This window comes from Nanorana parkeri, unplaced genomic scaffold, assembly GCF_000935625.1.
Source record: "Nanorana parkeri isolate BGI_ZX_2015 unplaced genomic scaffold, ASM93562v1 scaffold369, whole genome shotgun sequence".
In the NCBI taxonomy this organism is placed as follows: domain Eukaryota; kingdom Metazoa; phylum Chordata; class Amphibia; order Anura; family Dicroglossidae; genus Nanorana; species Nanorana parkeri.
The window spans coordinates 945,502-969,602 of NW_017306637.1; the positions used below are offsets into that span (position 1 = coordinate 945,502).

Sequence of the window (24,101 nt, forward strand, 5' to 3'; positions counted from 1 at the left end):
CGGCGGGAGAGAAGACGTATGTGTCACATGTACCACCCCCTGCAGTGCACACAGTCTGGCTGTGAGGCTTGGCAGGTGAGTCCGAATGAGGAGCCAGGGGTGGGGGGGAGTGGGGGTACGGGTTTAACTGCACACTGTGTGCTGTTATTTCATTTAATCAGAAAAGTGGATTATAATGGGGAACATTGCACTGTAATGTTGACTATTATAATCTATTTATCTGATTCAATGATTAGACAGGGCTGCTGTTTTATCAAAGATTGGGACTAGGTTGGAATGTGTGACCGGTGATGTGGTCACACACTTCAATGTAATCCCGCCCAGTTTTTTGGCGCTGGAATGTGTGAGCCCAGAGTCCCGTGCGTTACTAAGCCCAGGGTCCCGTGCGTTACTAAGCCCAGGGTCCCGTGCGTTACTAAGCCCAGGGTCCCGTGCGTTACTAAGCCCAGGGTCCCGTGCGTTACTAAGCCCAGGGTCCCGTGCGTTACTAAGCCCAGGGTCCCGTGCGTTACTAAGCCCAGGGTCCCGTGCGTTACTAAAGGGCACATCTCGCAGGGTCCAATCACCATATCACAAATTTTTTAACTTTTTTTTGCTGTTAATCTCCTCTTTATACTTGATGTCCTCCCGCAGGATTTCAGAGGAAACAAAAAAGAGGGGCTTTATTCAAAAAAGTGGTCTTATTAACCAGTTGACATCCGCGGTGTTAAACCCCCTTCCCATCCAGGCCATTTTTCAGTATTCAGCGCTGCGGTACTTTAACTGAATGCACTTGCAAGCAGTATGCACGGAAACAGCTTTGCAATGCTCCAAGCACGGGAAACAGCGATATACTCTTCCTCCTTATCCTTTACCGTATAAATTGGATATCGCTGTGTGATAATATTGACTACCCATGTTCTCTAATCTCATCTGTGGGAAATTTGATCATTCTGCGGAAACACACAATTGAAATCACCGATTTATGTGGACTATTATCAATGTAGGCGTAGGGGCTTTTTTTCAGTTAGAGCGGTTCAAATCTGGAACTCGCTGCCGCGAGCAGTGGTATCAGCTGAGAGTTTTGAATCATTCAAAAAGCATTTAGATACCTTCCTAAAAGAGACTGTAACATACAGGGGTACAGGTACTCTTAAAAAACTAGACCACACAGAGACTTGTGTACACACACACATGCACAATCACATACAGACACATAAAGGTTGAACGTGATGGACCTGTGTCTTTATTCAACCTCAAATACTATGTAACTATGTAATGTTATTATGGATATATGTATTTGTTTGATTTATGTTTACACGGTCTAAGTTTTTTGGTTGAAGTTTAAACTTTACTTCGAGTTCTGCTGTTTGAAGATATACACTTGATGCACTCCAGTCTCTGCCTCAACATTAAAGGAGAACTATGAGGTGAGTGCTTTTCACTCATCCTCATAGTTCTAGCCGACCTGTGACAATGACACTGTCACAGGTCGGCTCAGTAGATCGGGAAGTGAGCGAACACATACCAGCGCTCGCTCACTTCTCGATCCTGTCACCCCCTCCCCTGTCCGATCCTCCAGCGCTGACTTGCGGAACGGACGGGGGAGGGGGCGGGGACAGCTGGCTCTGCCTCTAGATAGGCAGAGCCAGCTGTCACTCAGCTGGGTGGATCCAGACATAATTGTCGGGATCCGTTTCAGCTGCGGCTTCTCAGTATACCGTGAGCTACAGAGCGGTATACTGAGCTTAGGGTGATGGGATGACGCTAGTTTGTGTCCTCCCGTTACCCTTAGGATAACTATGGGGAAAAGCCCTAACCCCATAGTTCTCCTTTAAGTGCTGGTCAGTACTTGTAAGCAGACATCCATCGTCTCATGTTCCCCAGTTGGTTTTTCACTGTTTTTATGGTAGGAAAAAGTTTTGTATTATAATAATTGAATAAAAATAGATTTTTTAACAAATATGGATGTCTTCATTGTGGTCTTTTGCCATCTCAAATTTGTTATGTTTGTAAATAATTGACATAGAACGCTTACTGCGTCGCAAATTATGAATGAATAGGAGGTGCTCTACATCATTTGCTGTTCATTCATGATTGTGGACATAGTATCTTATATTATATTCACAGTTTATGAATGGACAGGAGCACTCAGTTTAGAGGCTTTCTGTTGTTTCATAACAGCGGTTGCAGAAAAAGAGATTGAGGACTCCTTGATTGAGGACTTGTATCCTGAATCTCTATTTCTGTTTCAAAAGGGAAATATCAATTTTTCGACCTGACAAATTTTATTATTTTTGGTCCCAAAATTCCATTTCGGTGCACCTCTAGTTCCTATCCTGTGAATGACTTTGTGAACGCAATTAGGTCCATAGATAACAATAAAATATACTGATCCTCCATTTACTGAATTTTTTCTAGTAACAAGGGAATGTATTTTCTTTTAGGGCAGGGGACATCGCAGGCTTAAAGATTTTGGAGATCCCTGAGGGCAGTCGGAGACCGATACATAATCAGCCTCTTGAACACACAAAAATATTGCCTGCCAGCAATCATAATGGTACAGGGAAACAAAGACCAGAGGCAAGCAGCGCACAGAACATCCCCCAGAAAACAGACGGTATAGCTAATGATCCTGCTGGAACATCCCCTCAGCCATGCTCAAAAACTTTTGTCGACAGGCAAACTGAAGGTCAGAATCAGCCTAAGAACTTTCGTCGAAGACACAACTCTTGTAAGTATGTCAGTCATGGGACCATGTTTTGTCATTTTCACACCAAGTATGTTTTGTTCTTTTATCGGTACCAACCAAATATATATGCTTTGTAGTTTGTGTATATAACAATGTTTTTACTGTCTAAAACCAATACAGTGCAGTTCATTTTCATTTTTCACATCTCAATTAGATGCGTTTTGATTAATTACTCTTGTATTAAATTGTCAATATTTAAATTTTTTAGCACCAATATAAATGATACAATAATGGAGAATTTTGGGTGGCTTTAAGGTGAGACGTTATGCAGCAACAGCCATGTGCTGACAGCTTATGCTGCTGTAAGTTTTGTTTGATTTACCCACATGTATATATCAGTGCAGGCTTCCATTCAGTTTCTGTCTCTGAGTAGATCATTGACCGATGCCAGGGACCAGGAAAGGCTTACAAAAAACAGTGTTGGAGCTGCCTGCTGTCCATTTGGGTGAATGCAGCTTCTATTCAACTTATTAGAAAATACCTGTAGCTTAGAGAGCAAGTCCAGGTACGAGCAACACATTCACAGGAATGCTATTAGATTTACCGTAGTTATTCTGTGTTTCCTGATAACTGGTGTAGGGAAGCATTCTCTCCTAAAATTATTCATTTTTTTCAGGCACAGGGTGGGAAAATTATTCATGTGCTCCCCATTGCTTGTATGTTGTCATCTTTTTTCGGCACAAAGCAAATCTGTCTTTGTATGGTATCTTTTCACTGCTCCACTGTCCTAAACAGGAATGCTTGTTTATTTCAGAGCTGTTTATTAAAATGCAAGTTGCCTGGCTGTCATATCATTTTGCTTTAAAAATCAATAAAAATAGTGGGTCAGCTTAATAGCCAGTTAACTACCATTTTCGGAAGGAGGTCCACAATGACAGCTGTTCTTTTACTGTTATGGCAGGTTTGTTGTGAGTGTAAATTAGTGTACTTCTTTCTAAAGTAATTAATTTTTACCTTTTGTTATCTGCTTTCTTCCTACCATTTGCTGCCAGCACCTCCCAAATGCCTTGGACACTCTTTGGGGAGATGCCAGGAAACAGATGGAGCAGGTATTTTTGTAGTTTAGAAAAACAGATGCCATCTTAGTGGAAATCAAAGTCTTTGTCACAGCTTTAAGGATCAATTGTGCAAAAATGTTTTTGTACCGGCTGAGTTTGTTTAAACACATACAGAGGTAATTTGCAAGATGTGAAAATGTACTGTGCAGAATGAACATGCAAAAATTGATGTGTTTCCAATAGCAACCTGTTAGGATCCATAGTTTTCTTCTTTCCTCTGTTGCAGGTAAAAAAAATGAATGCCATAAAATAGTTGTTGTGGCCTGAGTGTCCACTATACGATTCACCCAAGTTTTAGTCTCTCTCTCTTCCTCTTCCCAGTATTTCAGTGCATTTGAGACCGCAGTATTTCCACAAATTTTTTTATTTTTTTTGCAGCACTGGCAGAATGCATTGTTTTTAAGTCCTGTTTGCTGGATTTTGTGTGTGTTTTCGACAACACATGTTGCCATGCGGTTTACCATGTAAACGACAAAACAGTGTGTTAAAGAAATAGTGGATTGCCAACAACCCCCCACAGTAATTCTGTATGCACTGTATACAGTAGGCATTGTATACTAAGGCAGTGGGTGGCTGCATATAGACTATTTTGTGTTTCAACATAAAAATTATTGAATCTATAGCATTGTTGCTGAGAAGCATTTGGAAATTGCTTTAATTAAAAAAAAAAAAACCCTGACATTTTTCTTTTTTGGAAGAAGCAGTAAACCAGTGTGCAAGTGTAAAAACAACCACTGCTCTGTTTGTCCAATTCTCCTGGAATTGGACAAACACTGGACAAAGATTTCAAGATCAGGCTGCTATCAGCTATTGCATGATATTGGCTAATGATCTATCTGCAAAACAGGAGGTATACAGCTCTTTATCCCTCACAGTTCCAAGATTAGACTTTTTTTTTTTAAAGCGGGTTATCAGAAGATTATTGGAAAATATTACTCTACTTTCTTTCCGTTGTATCCTAATGATTTTTCAGTGCTCTTATCTTCCTGTGATTATCTGTAAGTCAGCCCTTGGCTGTACCATTGTTGTATAAGTGGAATACATACGTGCATGAAGTCAAGTAGCATAAATGTTTATAAAGGGGTGATGAACTGCATTATCAATGTAAACCACATGTATAAAGTCGTGGTTATCGCCGCATAGTAAGTGAAAATCTGCAATAATCACAGTAAAACAGGAGGTTTCTTCTCCAGTAAATAATCTCCTTTGTAAAAAGAACACAGTTTTAATGTCTGGAGGCACACATTGTTGGCACTGGTTTTAATAGCGATCAACATTACAATGGGGACAGAATTGAGTAGTAGAGAGCCAATTTTTGCCCCATGGACACCGCCATCTTGCCCCTTGCACAATGCATTTCCATCTTGTGATTCGTGGACACCTCTGCCATTTTTGTCACATGTCTCTGTTCTTGTATATCAGTGGCTAGAGGGAGATGTATGATATCGAGATGGTAGCTTAGCTGTTGACTTTTGACAAAATGTAGTAATTTACATTTTAGTAACATTGACCACTTAGGCCTGATGGCATGGATTAGGTTTACATGCTTGGGGAATAGAAAGGTTCACATCAACTGAAAATGTAATGGGATATGTTAATATTATAGCATTGATAAAAGTAATAGCCAAACATTTTTAAAGTGTTACTTTCCTAATGCCCACTTCATCTTTTGCGCCTATATACCTCTTTATAAAGATGTTTTGTTTTTTTCATTTCAGCTATGAGCTAATTGATTTTGTAGTTTGTCATTGCTTATGATACCGGAATATATAATGTCTTTTTTTTTGGGACATTGGCAATATTATCTTGCAAAAAATATTTTATTTTCTATGCGCTATAAAGAAAAAAAAGAAGCAACAAAATGTTAGTGTTTTAAAACTATTGTTACTGCTGATGAAAAGTGTATGTTTCAGAGTATAGACCAAGACCTGGATATTTTATTGGGTGAAATGGTTGTGGCAGAGGAGGAAACCCTGGGCATATGAGATATGCCCAAGGTACTTGGGTGGTACGTCAGGGGGAAAAAAAACAACCATGTAAGTTCTCAAATGGTTAATTAACTGATGCCGTTTAATAATCCTTGTTCACTCCTTTTGTTACCGTGAATCCCTAATGTCTTAAAAGATTTGGAGAAATGCCCTCGCATAGTAGGTCATTGTAGCAGACGGTATAGATGAGCTTGAAACAAGACTTTTGAGTGTCTAAGCCATGATCGCTCTTGAGTCAGTAACTTGCATACAGACTGAAGTTTTTTTTTGTTTTTTTTTAATCTTTGACCAATTTTGAGGTATTTAGCAGGGAGGTAACATTTAGAGGACTGTCCCTAAATAGAGCAGGTTTTAAAGGCTATTATACTCTTTCAAAAAGTTGGGTTTAACAGAATGCTTGTAAAAAAAAAAACTGGGCATGTTTCTTCTTTGTAACAATTATTGGGTTAATGATTTTTCATCGTTGTAACTGGAAAGTTATAGGGAAGGTCTGTTTGGAAGTGATGGCAGACAATCCTAGTTGTAGGGCTGCAACAACTAATCCACATAATCGATTATAATCGATTATTGAAAAAGTTGTCAACTACTAGTTGTGATAAATAGTACTTAATTCATTAAAGTAGCATTATGTACAGTATGTGTGTCTTTCTGTATTCGCCTCTCTTGAATCAGAAAGTACCATTTGTTCATAGGCACAGAACTCATCCAAGCTAACATGGGTGGATCAGAAGGGGTCCTAAATACTTAGGGAAAAGCATAGTGGCTATAGCCAAAATAGATAGAGTGATACATGGAGTTTTTCTGAAGGATGAATTGGGCACAATAGGAAATCAGTTGTAGTACATTTAGCACAGGTTAAATGGCAAGGGATTTCTCAGAAATATGTATACATTTAATGCCAGAAAACGGCTGTTGATCATAATTATGTTGGGTTCTTAGGCTGGGTTCACACCTGAGCGTATTTTTTCAGTGTTTTTTAGTCAGTTCTCTATTTTAACCACCTCCCGTCCGCCGATTGTTGAAAGACGGCCGAGCGGGAGTCTCCTGCATGCGGGTGGGTGTCTTTAGACGTCCTTCGCGCCCGCTCGCGCGCACCCCCTGCGATGGCCGTTTACATACAAGCGGTCTGGCGTCTGTAAAGATGCCTAACGCTTGTATGATACAAGTGAGTGTGCGCCTCAACCTCTGGTCACCGTCCCCGCGATCCTGGGCGTGTAATACAGTAGCTATTACAGCCGCTGCCATCAAAAGCAGAGCTTCTAAGCAGTGTTGGCAATCTTCAGAAATTGGAAATGGAGATATAAAATAACACTTATTCTACATACTAAAACTCAATGGAGATGACCTTTGATTTTTTTAATATGATATGGGTTAAAGCAGCTTCACAAACTTGTTTTTAAAAATAAACTTTACTTAACTTCTCATTACCCCTTCGTTTACCCTGGTCCACTGTAATAAACTTCTTCCCCTTTTAACCTTAGCTATTATATTCCTGTTAATGTTTTATTTTTTACATTTTACCATCAACTTAAAAAAAAAAAAAAATGTTCTCTTAATTTTTGTTATTGTCGCTTTAAAATTATGCAATTTTTTAAATAAAAGTTTATTTTAACCCCTTGCCGTCCGCCCATTGTAAAATTACGTGCGGACGGCGGATCCTTCCTGGCGCGGTCACGTAAATGTAGGTTTGTTTTTTCTGCTCACGCGTGCCCCCTAGCAGAATCCCGCCGGGAATCTGTGCAGCCGTTACCGACTGTTACACGTACAAGCGATCGGCGGCTCTTTAGCCGTCCGATCACTTGTACGTGCCGCCATGTGTGCCACCTCCCACAGTACCGCCCCCCCTTTCCCCCTTTGACCCTCACCTTCAATCCCAGGCTCCCCCGCACCATCTGCAGCTCGGGACTGGCTCGGGAGGGTGTCAGGAGGAAGATGGGAGGGAGTCAGCATCTTCCTCCTTGCTCATCTCCCTCCGATGTCTGAATGCAGAAGTGATTACATCTGAGTAGAGCAGAGTATTACATCTCTTCCGCATTCACCTGTCAGTCCTCTGGCTGCTATAGCCAGAGAGAAGAAGCTGATGAAGATCTCTGCTTCACCAGCTTCTTTGGGGGTACCCAGGTGACAGGGGTCTTGGAGACCCCTAATATCTCCATAAGGAGGAACTGTCACTGTGCTTGTGCTATCACATGGGATTGTTATCCCCCTATGTGCTAGCAATAACGTTAAGTGTAAAAAAAAAAATCTTTAAGTCCCCCACCCCACGTATACGCATATATAAAGAAAATACGCGTTGGTTGTGCCAACGCACGAAAGCGACAATTGCGGTAGACGTTACATATCGCCGTAACGTTGGAGTGAGAGCAATAATTTTAGGGCCATGAATCACTGATAACACTAAACTGAAAGCTTGTAAAGCGTCGCCTATGGCCAATTTTGGGTATTGTTGTTTTTTGAGGTTTCGCGGGCGCACACAATTTTAAGGCTTGGCATGTTTGGTGTCTATTTACCCGACGTGACCTCGTCTTTTATATTTTACCAAAAAATTGGGTATTATTAAATGTTGCATAATCTAAAATAGGTGAACGTTTTTTCCCCCCCAAAATTTACGGTAATTTTTCCTTAATATAGTAAAAAATAAAAAAAAAACAGTGGTGATTAAATACCACCAAAAGAAAGCTTTTTGTGTCCCTAAAAAATGGTATAAAATTAATTTCAGTACAGCGTTGCATGACCGAATAAATGTCAAAGTACCGCAGCGCTGAATACTGAAAAATGACCTGGCCAGGAAGGGGGTTTAACACTCTCTAATGTGTCATTAAAATGATAAATTACAGAATAAAATATATACATGAACAGTCATTTTTTTAAGGTAAAGTGGGAAATTTTGTTGTGTTTTTTTTTTTGGTCTACAGGTTGCATAGAAAATAAACTTTTGCAATATCCCCAAAAGAAAGTTTTGTTTGTTCAAAAAAAAGAAAAAGATACTTGTAATTTGTTGCCTTAAATAATGACAAAGTTATCGTTAAATCTACCAATAACAGAAATGTAAACATTGTGCTGGTCCATAAGGGATATACAGGTGTGAGAGCTGAAGTGTTGCATAGTCAGGTTGAAAAAAGACACAAGTCCATCGAGTTCAAAGTGGTTTAAATATTTTTTTATGCTGCCTGTAGTTCAGTATTTCAAAACCCAAGCTTCTTGCCATATACGGTATTTGTTCATATTCTGAAATAGGCTTTACTCTTTTCTGATGTATCGTATTACTAAATTAGAAGACTCAGACCGACAGAAGTACATTATGGCCTTGTGTCTGAAATATGTTCTACTCTCCCTATGTGTGCCTTAGGTGCAATGCTTTCTGGGAATTTTCAGCATTCTGACATGTCCAATGCCTAGAGGTTTAATTGGATGTTGCTTCATTTAGTATTGCTTATTAGAGAATTGAGACATATGTCATTCATTCTCGCCTGTTCCTAGAAATTGCTGTTTCATGCTACTAAACTCTTTAATAAGGCAGTATGTGCAGTAATGTTGGTAGGCAAAGTGTACTAATCAGACTACTGTCAACTGAAGTCTGATTGATTGTTTGGTGAGTACATTGTGCACAGTCCCTTTACTCCTTGCATTGCCTTATTGAACCAACATGCTTTTGTGCTTAAAGTCAAAATGCACGCACAACGAAAAACCTGTTCAATTTTTTACCTTTGCCAGGTGTGTGAATTGGCTTCCAATGGTAGCACATTAAGGACTATTCCACTCGCTTACCATGTCTTTTTAAGGGCTTCTTTGCCCACTTTTAACTCAAACTCCAAAAAGTCCACATAGGTTTTTCCCTTGCTGGGGTTTTCAAACATAAAGTATAGCTTTTTTTCTTCAAACAAACATTTTCATTGGTAAAGTCTCACTAACTTCAGGTTGTCTCTAACAAAATGTCTGGCCACACAGGCTATAAATTATATAAATCACCAGCACTCCGTAAATTAAATTAAAAAAATGTCCATTTATTTGGACTAAACGTTACACATATTGCATATGCGATATGTGTGACGTTTAGTCCAAATAAATGGACTTTTTTTTTTATTTCATTTACGGAGTGCTGGTGATTTATATCATTCAATGACTTTTGTACACGGCGCCATCTGTGATTGTCACTGCGAGCACCACTATTTCCACTAGGATTGGAAGCGCTGTAAGGAGTGCATGGAGACCTACTGTTTTCTGGAATTGGCCACACAGGCTGGTTCTCCTCAACTGGCCGCACAGGCTGGTTCTTGCCACACAGGCTCGTCTTCTTCACCACACAGTTGAATTGCCACACAGGCTGCTTTTCACCACACAGGTGAACTGCTCCCCAGTCTGCCAGACATACAGACTGGTTCCAGGGTGGAGCTTCTTTCTTAGGAGGCTGGGACTTATTGTAGAAGCCCTAACAAGCCAGCTAGCTTCAGCTGGGCTTTTGTACCTCCAAACCTCCAGCCATCTCAGCACTTCCTCCTAGAGGAATAACTTCATTATTCACTTTAACACAGACATTCCTATCTGCCTGCTGCCACACAGTGTATAAATATGAAAGAGAGTGTTAATTTACACAGACTGCCTGTAGAGCACAGAGACAGCCATTTAAAAAGGAGGAGATGAGGACAAAAAAAATGCCTGCTTCATGTACATCTCAGTAATGGTAGTTTTCCCCCCATTCATTAGTATTTATAGTGCCAACCCCCTGGACAGTGTATTGTGACCTGGAAAGGCAAAACCGGTATACAGTGATCTTGTTACAATGACTCACAGGCAGGGGGTCGGCTGCTTTACAATCCAACCCCAGTGTCAAACTGAGTTACCTGTGGAGAACATTTTCAATTTGTAGGACTGACTAAAAAGTCCATAACAAAAAAAAAGAGAGCCAACAATGGAGTCATGAAAATGTACACACATATACATCATCACTGCATCTCTACATTACTATAGTAAATGCTAATTACTTACAAAGGTGGAAATGGTCTTTAAAGTACATGTTTCAATGGCTGTTTGCCTTACTATTTGGTGAGTCACTGGCTTGAATAAGCATGTGCATATCGGGTGTCACGACACAATATACATATGCTCATTCTAGGTCAGTGACTCGCCAAAGTAGTGAAGGATCTTGGAACATGCCACTCCAAATACAAAGTTACTAGGGGCAGCTCCCATATTTGTTTCCTGACAGCTTCCTTTAGCGACTGTTTTGAGTATTTATTTATTTTTTGCTAGTATAGTGAACGTCTCTTTTCTGTTTGTTTTTTTTATCTAATACCTTGTGGCTGAAATAACTGGAATAGGAGCTGAAAATTCTTGGGGGATCTTTTCTGCTAAGTAATTTTGAAAAGCATTCATTGGCATATTGGTTTATTATCCAGCTTTAATAAAAGATTAACTTGTCTTCATGTAAGAAAATCCTGAAAACATGTTTATTGGTGGGGATTGTTTGACCGATTTAATATTGTAGTTAAAGTGATATAAAATTAAAAATGTTTTTTTAAGCTATTTCAAATACTGATTAAATTCATGACAATATATGCTGCACTTTGATGGTTAAATGTTTTAATTTCCTTTTAGAATCAGCTGGTCCCCTGAGCTCTGGCCCTGATATTCTGTTTTAAGATGGCTCCTTTCCCTTGCAAGATCGTATGAAGCCACCTTTGTGTGTGCTAGTAAGCTATGTTTGTCTCCACAAACGCATCATAGCAAGCCACTTCCCTCCCCCCTGCTCACCCTCTTCTCCCAAGCTATTAGGACAGTTGCTGGAGGAGGGGCTGTCCTTTGTGATCATGTACTGGACATAAAGTTTAGGGAGCCAACTATTTGGAAACATGATGACGGTAACTGCTAAACGGCTAACGGTAACGGCTAAAGTTTAACAAATGCTTTACTTGACACTGTATATTTGTTTGCTATGGATTAATTATTAAAAATGTTTGAGAGATTTATACTAAGTTAACTACTTGCCATCTGGCCAATGTAATTATAGGGCCAGAAGGCAGCTACCTAGTAGTGGGTCGCCGTAAATATATGGCATTTCTCGCTCCCACTCCAGCGCTACAAGACCAACCCCCCTTGACTCTGCCAACCTCTCACCCTGCCCTGCATGCAAGCTGGTAGCTAACATAATTTACAGCCGGCGAAGGCTGTTTATATACAGCATTCAGGCGGCTACAGAGCTTGCTTGTATGGTGCTTGGGAGTGTGTGGCACTCCACCACCAGGTCCGATTCATCAACTTCTTTGGGCTCCTTAGGTGACATGAGGTGTCTAAAAGACCCCTGATGTTTCCATTAGGAGGACCTGACACTCTATATTTGCTATCACAGAGGGGCCTTGTTAGCCCCCAATGAAGCAAAGTGTAGAAAAAATATATATTAAAGTCCCCCGCCCCCATGCAAACTCAAATGCGCTGGGTGCGCCTATGTGCGAAAACGACAATGCACCGCATTGTTACATATCACTGCAAACATTGAAGTGCAAGCAATAATTCTAGGGTCATCACTGTTAACATGAAATTGATGAGTGTTAAAAGCTTTTAAAGCGCCGGCTATGGGCAATTTTGGATATGGTACTTTTTTGCGATTTTTTTTTTTTTTTTTTTTTGCGGGTGCACACAATTTTTTAAGGCTATGACAGGAAAGAAAACTCTTACATTTCAGGGGGTGGGGGGTTACCTTTTGTCTAAAGATTTATGTATGTCCCAAGAATGTTGCTTATTGTTGACTGACTCAAGACCTCTGGAAATCTATTTTAAGCATCCACTTGGTGCAGCTTCTAATGGACAATGTGAGAATCAAGTTTAGAGAGGAGTCTGCACAACTGTGCATGGCTGACGGTAATGCTGGAGTTTAGCTTTAAGTCCCCGCAGTCTATCCTAATATGTTTTACCCATCTGACCTTTCAACATTTTTGTTTCCCGTCTCTGGACTCCTTCTTATAGTTTAAGGTTGTGCAATAGGACAAATTTGGCTTAGACAGCCTCCTGATCTCCAATTGAAGGGCACAAACCAAGTAATCCAGACAAACCAAGAAATTCCTAATAAAACACAAATTTCAGAATGAATTCCCTACTTTTAAGTAAACCTCTAGTTAGTTCACTGGATAGCTAGCCCTCTCCACTTACATAGTTACCTATGCTTACAAAAGACAACAAAAATAAGCATTCAGGTATTTCGAAAGATGCAATGTCTCTCGACGATCTTCGTACTGCTTTAACCAATTTATTAGATTTACAAATCCGGAGGATATTGCGCTATGTCTCATCTGTTTTATGAACAAGGGAATGAATGTGGAGGATTGTTGGCTAGGGCCCTATGAAAGAAACCTGAGTTGGTCCATGTCTAAACTCCAGATTCCTCAGGTGACACAGTTTTCCACTGTTCTAAAATTGCAGAAGTTTTCTGTACCTATTATACAGTAGCACTTTATATAATTTGCATCCCTCCATGTCCCCTGCTGAACTTTAATTTAAAAAAAAAACTCCTTCAGGCTTATTTGCAGGAAACAGGCTTTCCTACCTTACCTACATCTATTAGAGAGGGCCTGGATGGAGATATCACTCCAACTGAGCTTGAGTCCACGGTTAAAGCGACCCCTAGTGGTAAAAGCCTGTGGGACCATGATGGCTTTATGAAGGCCTATTTTTTAAAGTTCCTGCCCATTCTCTCCTCTCCTCTCCTTTCTGCTCCTATTTCAATTCATTAACCTGCGGAGCCCCCTTTCTGACTGAAGCTTTGCTGGCCCACATTATCGTTCTCCTGAAGGATGGAAAAGACCCTTGTGTGCCACAAAGCTATAGGCCCATCTCCATTTTCAATGTTGATTGAAAATTCAGCTCAGACATTTTGACTGATAGACTTATAATTTTACTTCCAGACAGCTGGCATCTAGTCCAATGAACCGCCTGGATCGCTCTAAGGGAGCTATCCATGCCGGTCAAACGGGTTTCATAATGGGCAGAGAAGTTAGGGATAGCTCCCTTAGAACGATCCAGGCGGCTCATTGGATTAGATGCCAGCTTTTTCATCCTCCTTTTATGCTTCTGTCAATGGACGCTCAAAAAGCGTTTGGCCGGTTAGACTGGATGTTTTTGATAGAAGTGCTGGCATCCCTACGACTGCTACCACATATTATGAGCAGGATCACTGCCCTTTACAGTCAACCATCTGCAAAGGTAAAGGTCAATGATGATACCAATTTTTCCCCTTTCAAAACTCCAAACGGCACACGCCAGGGGTGCCCCTTGTCCCGTTATTGTTTGCTCTCATTTTAGAGCCATTTCTTCGGAAAGTTCTAAATAATCTAAACGTTAGGGGACTATGTATAGGTTCCCAGGAGCATAAATTGTCAGTGTATGCAGATGACATTCTTTTTTTTTTTATTATTATTACTGATCCATTAACCATCCTACCCAATCTAATCTCTGAATTTGTCACATATGGACAGCAATCGAACATCAAGATTAATTTGCATGAATCCAAAATTCTGCCTATTACTGTTCCGACCCCAATGGCTCAACATCTGCAGCAGAGCTTCCCATTCTTTTGGCTCTCTTCTGCCATTTGATATCTTGGAATTCAGTTGCTCACAATTGCTCACAATTTTTACCCTTTGCTCCATCAGCTCCAAAATGACTTCGCTAGCTGGGATCCTTCGTCCTTTACCTGAATGGGTGTAATTAATATTCTGAAAATGACCTGCTTTGTATCCTCTCTTTTTCCTACAAATGATCCCTATCTCCGTGCCTAAATCGTTTTATACCAAGATCAAGAGCTTGTTCATACGCTTTGTTTGGAGTGGTAAAAGGGCATGAATCGCATACACCATCTTGAGGCAGATGAAGGAGGTTTAGGTCAATAACTTGTGTTATAAGGCCATCTCACTCCAATGGATTGTCAACTGGCATCTCCATGCCTACTCTAAACTTTGGGTCCCAATGGAAAAATTCATGGTTGGTAGAAACCTTGCGTATGCCCCTTGGTTGTCCCGGAAGTATCGTGGTCTCTCTGCTACTACCTCCCCTTTGACACATCATTCTCTCAGGTTGTGGGATAGGCTGAACAATGGTGGAGCTTTTGCTCCCCCGTTGTCCCCACTGTCCCCATTGGAGGTTTCTTATGGTTCCCCCCCGGTGAACACCTTTCTTTCTTTAAACATTGGAATTTGCAAGGTGATTTTATCGGTGCTGTCAATTCCTTAGAATAAACTGATGTCCCTTGTTGAGTTAAGGGAAAAATATGGGCGTTTTCCTATGGACCAATGGCGGTATCAGCAGATTCAACATTTTTTTTTTAAACCACCGCCTCCAACCTCAGACCCGTGTCCTCCCTCACTCCCTTTTGAGTCTCCATGTGCAGCTTCCGCCTTCTCCTGGTCAACTAGTTTCCCTTTTTTTACAAGATGATGCTTCTGTCACAGTTGTCTCAGGGTTGGCTAAGATTTGTGAGGGAGTGGGAGAGAGACTTGGGTCGCCAATTTAGAGATGACCAGTTAGCCCATGTTTTTTGCTTTACTCATAAATCCTCTGTGGACTCCAAGATGCAGGAAACCAGTTACAAAATTCTGACTCGCCGGTATTGAACCCCTTCGGGCCTACGGTCTATTTATTCGACTTTGACCTCTTTGTGTTGGAGGGAGAGCAGACAGACTGGAAATCTATTACATGTCTGGTGGGAATGCCCTCTACTCGGGACCTGATACCCAACAAGGCCACCGAGACCTTGAGGGGCGGCACAGCTCGTCAGTCTATTAAATAGATTCCACCAAATCTCCATCGCCTCTGCGGTGATTAAAGATCTCAACGCCGCAGCTACAGCACTGTCAGCAAGAGGGGCTCCCACACGACAGTGCCGCCCCTCCACTTCCTGCTCCAATGCTACATAGAAACATCAGCCGACAGTGCCCCCCCTCCAGTGCTGCAGGGAAACATCAGCCGACAGTGCCGCTCCAACGCTGCATGGAAACATCAGCATCAACATGCAGCGTCAAAGCCCTCAATCACCGCGGAAGTGATAGAGATTCAATGGGATCCACCGAACATACAGACAAGCTGTAAGTAAGCAAGTGGCTGCCTATCAAATAAATCCATGTGTATCACCTGCAGCTCTGCGGCGATTAAAGACCTCAATGCTCCATGCAAAAGATACTGCACTGCCGGACAAAAGCCCCCTCCACCGACAGCGCCACTCTCGCGGCGCCAAGATTCCCAACCATCACAAGTTTGGTGGGAAGGGGGGTGCATTGAAGAACCTTGCCTTGGGGCAGCAGAGAGAGTAAATCCGGCCCTGCCTTTACTACAACGTTTTTGGCAAGATGTGCAGTCTCAGATTAAACTCGTCACTCCTGTTGAGCTGCCTAATGATGCTGCTTATATTTTCCTCCACCTCCTCCGTTATTCTTAGAATCTTTCTCTTCTTATAAGACCAGTGTTCTGCTGCACCTACTGAATGCAGCTAGTAGACTAGTCCCTGTGTTCTGGAAACAGACCAGGGTTTCTTCTAGATCAGATTGGATTTCATAGGTAACTAATATTCAGGAATCCAAGGAGTGGGTTACCAGATGTCATGACAAGTATTGTCAATTTTACACTAGATGGGCTGTTTGGCTGCATTACACATCTATCCTTACGGACACTAACAAATTAATTCCTTGTACATTCCTCTAACCTTGGTGTGTGGGGTTATTTTTGCTTTCACACTGGTGCATTCGTCCAGGAGCCTCTTTGTAGCTTTTTTATATGTTTCTTCGTTATACACATCACTGTATCCCAACCCGGGCCCAACGGATATGTGTAGGTCGCATGTCCACTTATCACTTTACTGTGTTTAGTCTTTTTTATTGTTGTTCAGACCCCAAATGGGGCAGTGTTTCTTCTATTTGGTTTGCTGATGCCGATTGCTGTTTAACCTATATCTTTTGATGCACACCTTGGGGGCTCTTCAGGTAGGTGTGAAAAAATGCTGTAAAGTAAGAATGCTTTCAGAAATAAAAGTGTTTTAATAGTTTTTTTTATCAGTTAACAAAATGGAAAGTACTTCAAATGAATATAAGAAAAATCCAAATCAAATCAATATTTCGGGTGACCACCCTTTGCCTTCATAACTGCATCAATTCTTCTAGGTACACTTGCACACAGTTTTTAAAGGAACTCGGCAGGTAGGTTGTTCCAAACATCTTGGGGAACTAACCACAGATCTTCTGTAGATGTAGGCTGCCTCAAATCCTTCTGTCTGTTCATGTAATCCCAGACATACTCCATGATGTTGAGATTATGGCTCTGTGGGGGTCAAACCATCACTTCCAGGATTCCTTGTTCTTCTTTATGCTGAAGATAGTTCTTAATAACATTGGCTGTATGTTTGGGGTTGTTATCCTGCCCCTTTGGGGCCAATCACATGCCTCACTGATGGTGTAGCATAATGCATTAGTATCCGCTTGTATTTCTTAGCATTGAGGACACCACTGATCCGGACCAAATCTCAGACTCCGTTTGCAGAAATGCAGCCCCAGACTTGCAAAGGACCCTCCACCATACTTCACTGTTGCATGCTGACAGTCATAATTGTACCGCTGTCCAGCCCTTCGGGGAACAAACTGTCTCAGAGACATGCCAAATATTTGACACTCATCAGTCCAGAGAACCTGCTGCCATTTGTCTGCACCCCAGTTCCTGTGTTTTTGTGCATAGTTGAGTCTCTTGGCCTTGTTTTCACATCGGAGGTATGGCTTTTTGGCCACAATTCTTCCATTAAGACCACTTCTGGCCAGACGTCTCCAGACAGTAGATGGATATACCTGGTTTCTGCTGATTTCTGCCAGCTCAGTGCTGATGGCACTGATGGACATCTTACAACGTCGAAGGGAAATAAGCATGATGTCCAATCAGATTGTTCAGGTATTTTGACAACCAGTGGGGCCGACTAGCAAGATACTGAAGCTTGGCCGAGTGGGAGATTCCTCCATCCACACAGTTTAGCGTAGATGTAGAAATCTGTTGCACTTTTTCCATCTGACCATAGAAAATCTGCAGATAATCTATAGGTGTACGGCCAGTTCAAAAATTGATGCTGTTTTGAAGCCAAATGGTAGTCACCTCAAATATTGATTTTAATTTAGATTTTTCTTCTGTTCACTCGCTTTTGCATTTTGTAAAATAATTTGTAAAAATATGTATATAAATATTTTTAAAAGCATCCTTACTTTATAGAATTTTTTCACACCTGCCTAAATTTTTTGCACAGTACTGTAGATCAGGTTTAAATTTCTAAGGCAATTTTGAATCTGTTAATCAGATAACGGTCACAAAGGAGTAGGATGGCAGGGGGGGGAAATGTAAAAGCCATGTGCAAGCTTCTTCTACTTGTTGGCTTATACACAATACATGTGAAAGTCCACTTTTAATGCTATTTGGAGTTGTGTGGCAGTCTGACTGTTTTCAAAGCCATACCTCCTGCCAGCTAAATGATTTCCATGGTATCCGAGACTGTGAGATGGTTTCCCACAACTGATTAATAAAGCCCTTGCATGCACCCCTCCTGCAAAGGTGAGGAGGGGGGTTGTTTTTCACTGTGTTTCTTCTGGCACTCATTGAAGTCCTATTTCTGTCAGAGAGAGAATCGTGCATTATAAGCTCTCCACATCCACAATTAGATTAAACATAGCCTAGGCTGGGTTGACAGAGTTCATCTTTCAATGCGTGCCTTGCGTTCCAACTCATACACTGTCACGGAGGTATAATGCTGCAGTTCATCCCCCAGGAGGTAGGAGTTCCTACTTGAGCACGAAATCAGAACAGGTTGTAAGCTTAGAGCACTATGCCTTCTTTGTGCACATGAGATAGATGACTTATATAAAGCAGGCATGAAGAAATAGAAAAAAAAAAGATACATTGTTGTACACTTGAGTGTATCCTGTTTATTATTCATCAGCTTAATATTTGTATTCTTTTACGTTCCATTGAAAAGTTAAAGTGACACTAAACTCGGGTTAAATATAAAAAAAATGCATTCAAGTACCCTAGCTATTAACAAAAATGTATCTTATTTGTGTACCACTCAGCTGTAGATCCTCAAACCATCGTTGAATTTGTGCTGACACTGTCCTTCCTTCTAAAGGGGGGCTACTTTTGTTCCCCATGGCCCCAATCTCAGTACTAATTAGTAAATTAAACATGAGATTGTAGTCCATCCCGGGAGTGAGCTTGGAGTGGTGAGTACTTTACACCACACGCAGGGACCATGGCGAATAAAAGTAGTCACCCTCTAGAAGGGAAGGACAGTGTCTGTACAAATTTAGAGATGATTTGAGGATCTACAGCTGAGTGATACACAAATAGGGTGCAGTATTGTTAATAGTTAAGGTACTTGAATGCATGTTTGAGATTTAATTCCTGAGTTTAGTGCCACTTTAAGTAAGGAAATTCTTCCTATGCCATGTGTTATTAAACAAAACTTCACTGATAAACCTCATATACCAACTTGCCAGCCACTTTAATGCAGATTACAATACAATATAATCTTTTGGGCTGTAAACAAGCATTTTAATGGGTGTTAAAACACATGCTGACACACGTTTTGATGCGCTTCCATTAATTTGGCACATGGGCACAAACACAAAAGTGTGTGTTTCAGCCATAATGTAAGTGAACAAGTCGTACTCTTTCTTCCAGACTGAAAAAATATATCCGAGGCTGTGGGTGGTCTGTCGGTTAACAGAAACATTTGGCATTGCTATTGCATAATTGTGCATAATTTAAAATTAAAACTCAGAGAGATCACTGTAATTGTTGAAATCCAGATTCATGGTTCTCAGTGATGAACCAGTCCTGTATAGTCACTGATGAACACAACAGATTTGAACAGTTGGTTGCCGTTTTGTAAAGCGACATCTGTCATGAGAAAATGTGAGCTCCCGTTGCTGACCTGCTTCTAAATATGTTAGTTTCCTGGCCTTGTCTGGATTCTGTACATTGGAATCCTCTGGAGTAAGAATGTTTAAATGGGTGCAAGAGTGTCAGAATTCCTTCCATTCAACCTAGCAGTCAAGGAACTAACATTCCCGAAGTGAGCAGTGGGCACCCTACATAATTCTCTTCTGGCCAGTAGACCCGAAGCCTGCTTTGGTTCAAATGGGTTTGACCACGGAATGACTTTGTTCACTAATAAAGATTGCACCTTTCAATGGAAGATTGTCAAGGTATATACATATAGGCTGCTATTGCTGACTACCATCTAAAAATGCTAGTTGTCTGGTTTCATCATTTTCCTGGGTCACTGACTTGGAACAAGTATGCAGCCCAGGAAGATGGAACTGGGCATCTGCCTACTTGTTCCAGGCCAGTGGGTCAAGTCATTGGATAAGCTTGACAACTAGGAAGGCTTGTATTTTCAGTAGGAGACATCAGCAGTAACATGCGACATATTTCTCTAGGTAGAGATTTCTTTTGTGTTTTTAGTTTCACCATCACCTTCTGTTGGAATTCAATGCTGGCCTGCCCACACTTTGAAATCTTATACTCTTAACAAATGCTGACAAATGCCTAGCACTGCAGCTGCTTAATAGCTGTCATCAGCCTTTCAGTAGATTTATTTTGTTGATGAATATACAGTCTAAAAACCTTATATGGGGACTTGTGGTGTTCGTATTACGGCATCATTTCATCCCAGGAGCAGGCTAGTTTGGAAATATTTAAAAATGTGAATGCTTGCTCTGACTTTCCCTGATTCCAGAGCACATAGCATGACTCAGCATTTGACCTTACTTACCACAGGCCCCCTAAGGACACTGGCGAGAGTCTGTTTGGTGCTGTGACTTGCTTTAGGAGGTCTGTGTGTAAAGAAAATACCGCCAAGTCATGAAAATAAACATTTTGTCTTAAGGACACCCTGTGTTAATGGCAGAGTCTCACGGAAACTGTTTACAAGGGTATTGATAAATGCACTCCTGTAAAGCTAGCCATACACATGTACAAATTTCATGTTCGGGTCTGTGGGTTAATCAATAGAAATCACTCAATTCCCCCATCCACACTAACCAGCATGGATGCAGGAATCTGTACTGCTGGCTCCAGGCGCAGCCACTATTCGGGTATTTAGACAGGCGCAAGTGCCGATGGTTGTCTGAATACCTGAACAGGGACGCATCTGATGGGATGCAGTCTGTTTGGCTGGCAATTTTCCACCAGGTTCCTTTGATTTTTTTTTTAAATCCACATTTGTGGATCTGGATCGTGCCAGCAGGGTCACCCACTTCTCAAGTTTCACCCGATGTGTCTAAATTCAGCAAGAATATGGCAAACTTGAAGAAGAACTCCAGTAGAATTTTTTTCTTAACCCTTGCACTGGGGCTACCCCTAAACTGCAAGGGTTAACTGTTTGTTTTTGTCTAGGTAAAAAAAAAAAAAAGTTATACTCGCCAGGTGCTCTGAGCTGGCTTGTTCTTAGACCGGTTCCTGGAGCCTCTCTTCCCCCACCTCTGCAGCTGTCTAAGGTCCCGTAAATCACGTTCTATACACAGTGTATAGAGATGAGGACCCTGAGTAAGATTCTAATGCTGCAACAGGGGAGGAGACAAGCTGGAGGGAGCTTTGAGTATATATAACTGTATTTTTTGGACAAAAAAGAGCACTTAACCCTTTCAGTGCTGGAGTAGCCTCGCGGGGGAGGGGGGTTATGAAAAAGTTTTCCTGTACTTCTTTGACACTGTGATCCTAAATTAGTCTCTATTGATTTGATGTAGTATCTTCCTCTAGCCTGCAGATGTTGTTTTTGTTAATAGGCACTTGTAATGCAGTATATCGATTTGGTGCAGTAACATTTCTTTCAGCTTATGATAGCAAATTTTGCCTATCATCTGTAACATTTTTCTAAAATGCAATTGTGTTTTCTTTTCCCTTTTGCAGGGTCTTCAAGCAGCCGGTATCCAAACCAGGTGACCCCCAAGAAGAATGGTTCGAAGAATGGGCAGCATAAAGCTAGAGATGATGAGTGCTTTGGAGAAGATTTGGATGAGGTTCCAGCCACAGATTTTGATTTCGAGGGGAACCTTGCTCTATTTGATAAAGCAGCTGTATTTGAGGAGATAGACACCCATGAAAGGCGAGGGGGTGGAGGAGGAGCTAGGTCACGGGGTACGCCTAGTGAAAGACCTCCAAATTACAGACATGATGAGAACATACTTGAGTCTGATCCTATAGTATATAGAAGGATTGTTGTTCCACATCCTGGTGGAAAAGAATACTGTACAGGTAAGAGAACTGAGACATATACTAATCTACCACCAACAATAAAAGCTTTAGAGCTCATTCACACAGGTGTCAAATATGCCACGTACAGTGTTTAGTATGTATTCATCTGTATTAAAGTCTATGGGGCAATTCAGACAGTTGCGCTATAGTGTGCAGCACACAAGAAAAAAAAATTGCATCTAGGGCCATATTTTAAACCATATTTAATGCTGTATGCATGCAAAATTTGTGCTAATGTGTACATGCATACAAGTGTACACTGCTAATGTAGCCTAGTGGCCACTGCCAGTTGACTGGTAATCATCATCAATGTCTAGCCACATTGACACATTCCTGATAAGTACATGACCAACAGCGACTAATAGGCAGCATTAATGTTGTAGGCATGTAAGTGTTACACAAAAGTTACATATGTCAGCATATTGATGCGTAAGCGCAAGGTTTTGCTGCCACCCAAGAGCCTGCGTTTTATGTTGTTAGAATCCGTACGCTCGTCTGAATGACCTTTAAAAATGTCAAGTCTGCCAACACAAAATATACTTTACATCATTCATTGTCAACTTACAAGGTATATTGCCCCTGATATTACCAAGGAGCTATATACGTAATGCTATAGAAAAATGTCAGGCACTGCAGACTTATGAGGGGCAAAAGATGAAGGCTGGGGACCTGCTTCAGTGGTAGTAAGATTGGATGCATGTTGCAGGAGAACGTCAAACACTAGTGACATAAGACCATGTAACATGTCACTACAGTGCATCACAACATACAGATATAAATATTCTGTTGGTTGCAGTTCTTTACATTGCCAAAAGTAAAGCAGGTTTCTTCATGTACTGAGGCTTGTCAAGGACCATTCCAAAATGAATAGGCTGCCTTAACATAACGTACATCGGGGCATGAAAAAATGTTGATGCACAGGGAAAGGGGTGAATGTATTTTTAAATGCAGCTATTGTAAGAACTCGACTTTGACTTGATTTTAGCTTCTTGTAATCGCCTTTACAGCAGCAGGCCAACTGAGAGAGGGAAGGGGAGTACTAAGAGCCAATCGGCTGTGCTAAATTCACACGTGCTAATAGTAGGAGAGCACGGAGAAATGTCATCAGTCTCTCCAATCACATGGAGGGGGTAAGGTAGTGACCTAGCTGTGCTTACCTGCAGCAGGCAAGAGTCCTAAGCTGGGTGAGCTGTGAGGTAAGGCTGTGCATGACTGGACAGAAATAGTGATCCTTTCACTGGTAAGACAGATTCCACATACAGTAAAGGATCAGTAAAGGATGTACAAATTTGTTGGTACCCTTCCATGAAAAAAAGAACCTGAAATTTTCTCTAGAATGTGAAACTGGCAAAAGTAATTTGTATTTATCACTGTTTATTGCATATTTAATAAATATCAGTTTACGTTTGATTTAGCAGAGTATTTTAAATAATATAACAAATGGAAATGGCATGGACAACAATGATGGGATCCTTAACCTTTGGCAACAATCATGTCTTCTTCCTTTAAGCCCACTGTTGTTCAGAAAGCGAAGGATGGTGCAGTCTGACAATGATGTTCCTTGGCCCTGGAATTCTTCTTGTAACTTTATGGAAGTTTTCCTTGTTCCTTTGTCTAGCATTCACAAGATTTTTCTGTTCAATCTGGGGTTAGTTTGTTCATCGTGCGGCCACTTCCGGGGTGGTTGGCTACACTGCCATGGGCCTCTTTAACATTTGCAACTGTAGTTACAGGAACATCAAGCTGCTTGGAGAAGCTAGCTTTTACCTTTTGACATGCTGGTCTATCATTTTCTTTCTTTTCTTCTCAGGCAACTCTTTCCTTGGCTTTCTCTGGTCCATGTTCAGTTTGGTGCACACGATGAAACCAAACAGAGTGACAACTTTTCTCCATTCTTATATAGGCTCACTGATTACAAGATTGAAGACATGGCTAATGCTAATTACAGAAAACAGTTCATTTGAAATATCACTAGGATTCAACTGTTTATAATCTTTTCTAGGGGCACCAACAGATCTGTCCACGCCATTTTAAATATCTATGTAGAATAAGCAACTATTT

The 24,101-nt window shown here is 41.1% G+C and overlaps 1 protein-coding gene and 1 long non-coding RNA gene across 3 annotated transcripts in view; one reads left to right on the top strand and one right to left on the bottom strand.

Annotated features, from left to right (window-relative positions):
• The window catches only part of EDC3 (enhancer of mRNA decapping 3), a 52,515-nt gene that overhangs the window by 10,034 nt on the left and 18,380 nt on the right, over positions 1–24,101 (top strand). The window contains exons 4-6 of one of the 2 annotated variants that reach the window (XM_018558936.1): positions 2,427–2,713; positions 3,724–3,780; positions 21,696–22,040. In XM_018558936.1, coding sequence (XP_018414438.1) covers positions 2,427–2,713; positions 3,724–3,780; positions 21,696–22,040 — 689 coding nt within the window. The remainder of the gene's footprint in view (positions 1–2,426; positions 2,714–3,723; positions 3,781–21,695; positions 22,041–24,101) is intronic. The other variant, XM_018558937.1, reaches the window with a different exon arrangement.
• Positions 2,865–17,585, bottom strand: LOC108789025. The gene is made up of 3 exons (XR_001941373.1): positions 17,421–17,585; positions 15,409–15,414; positions 2,865–2,876 (listed from the first exon to the last, which is right to left on the bottom strand). It is a non-coding gene; the product is annotated as an uncharacterized LOC108789025 (long non-coding RNA).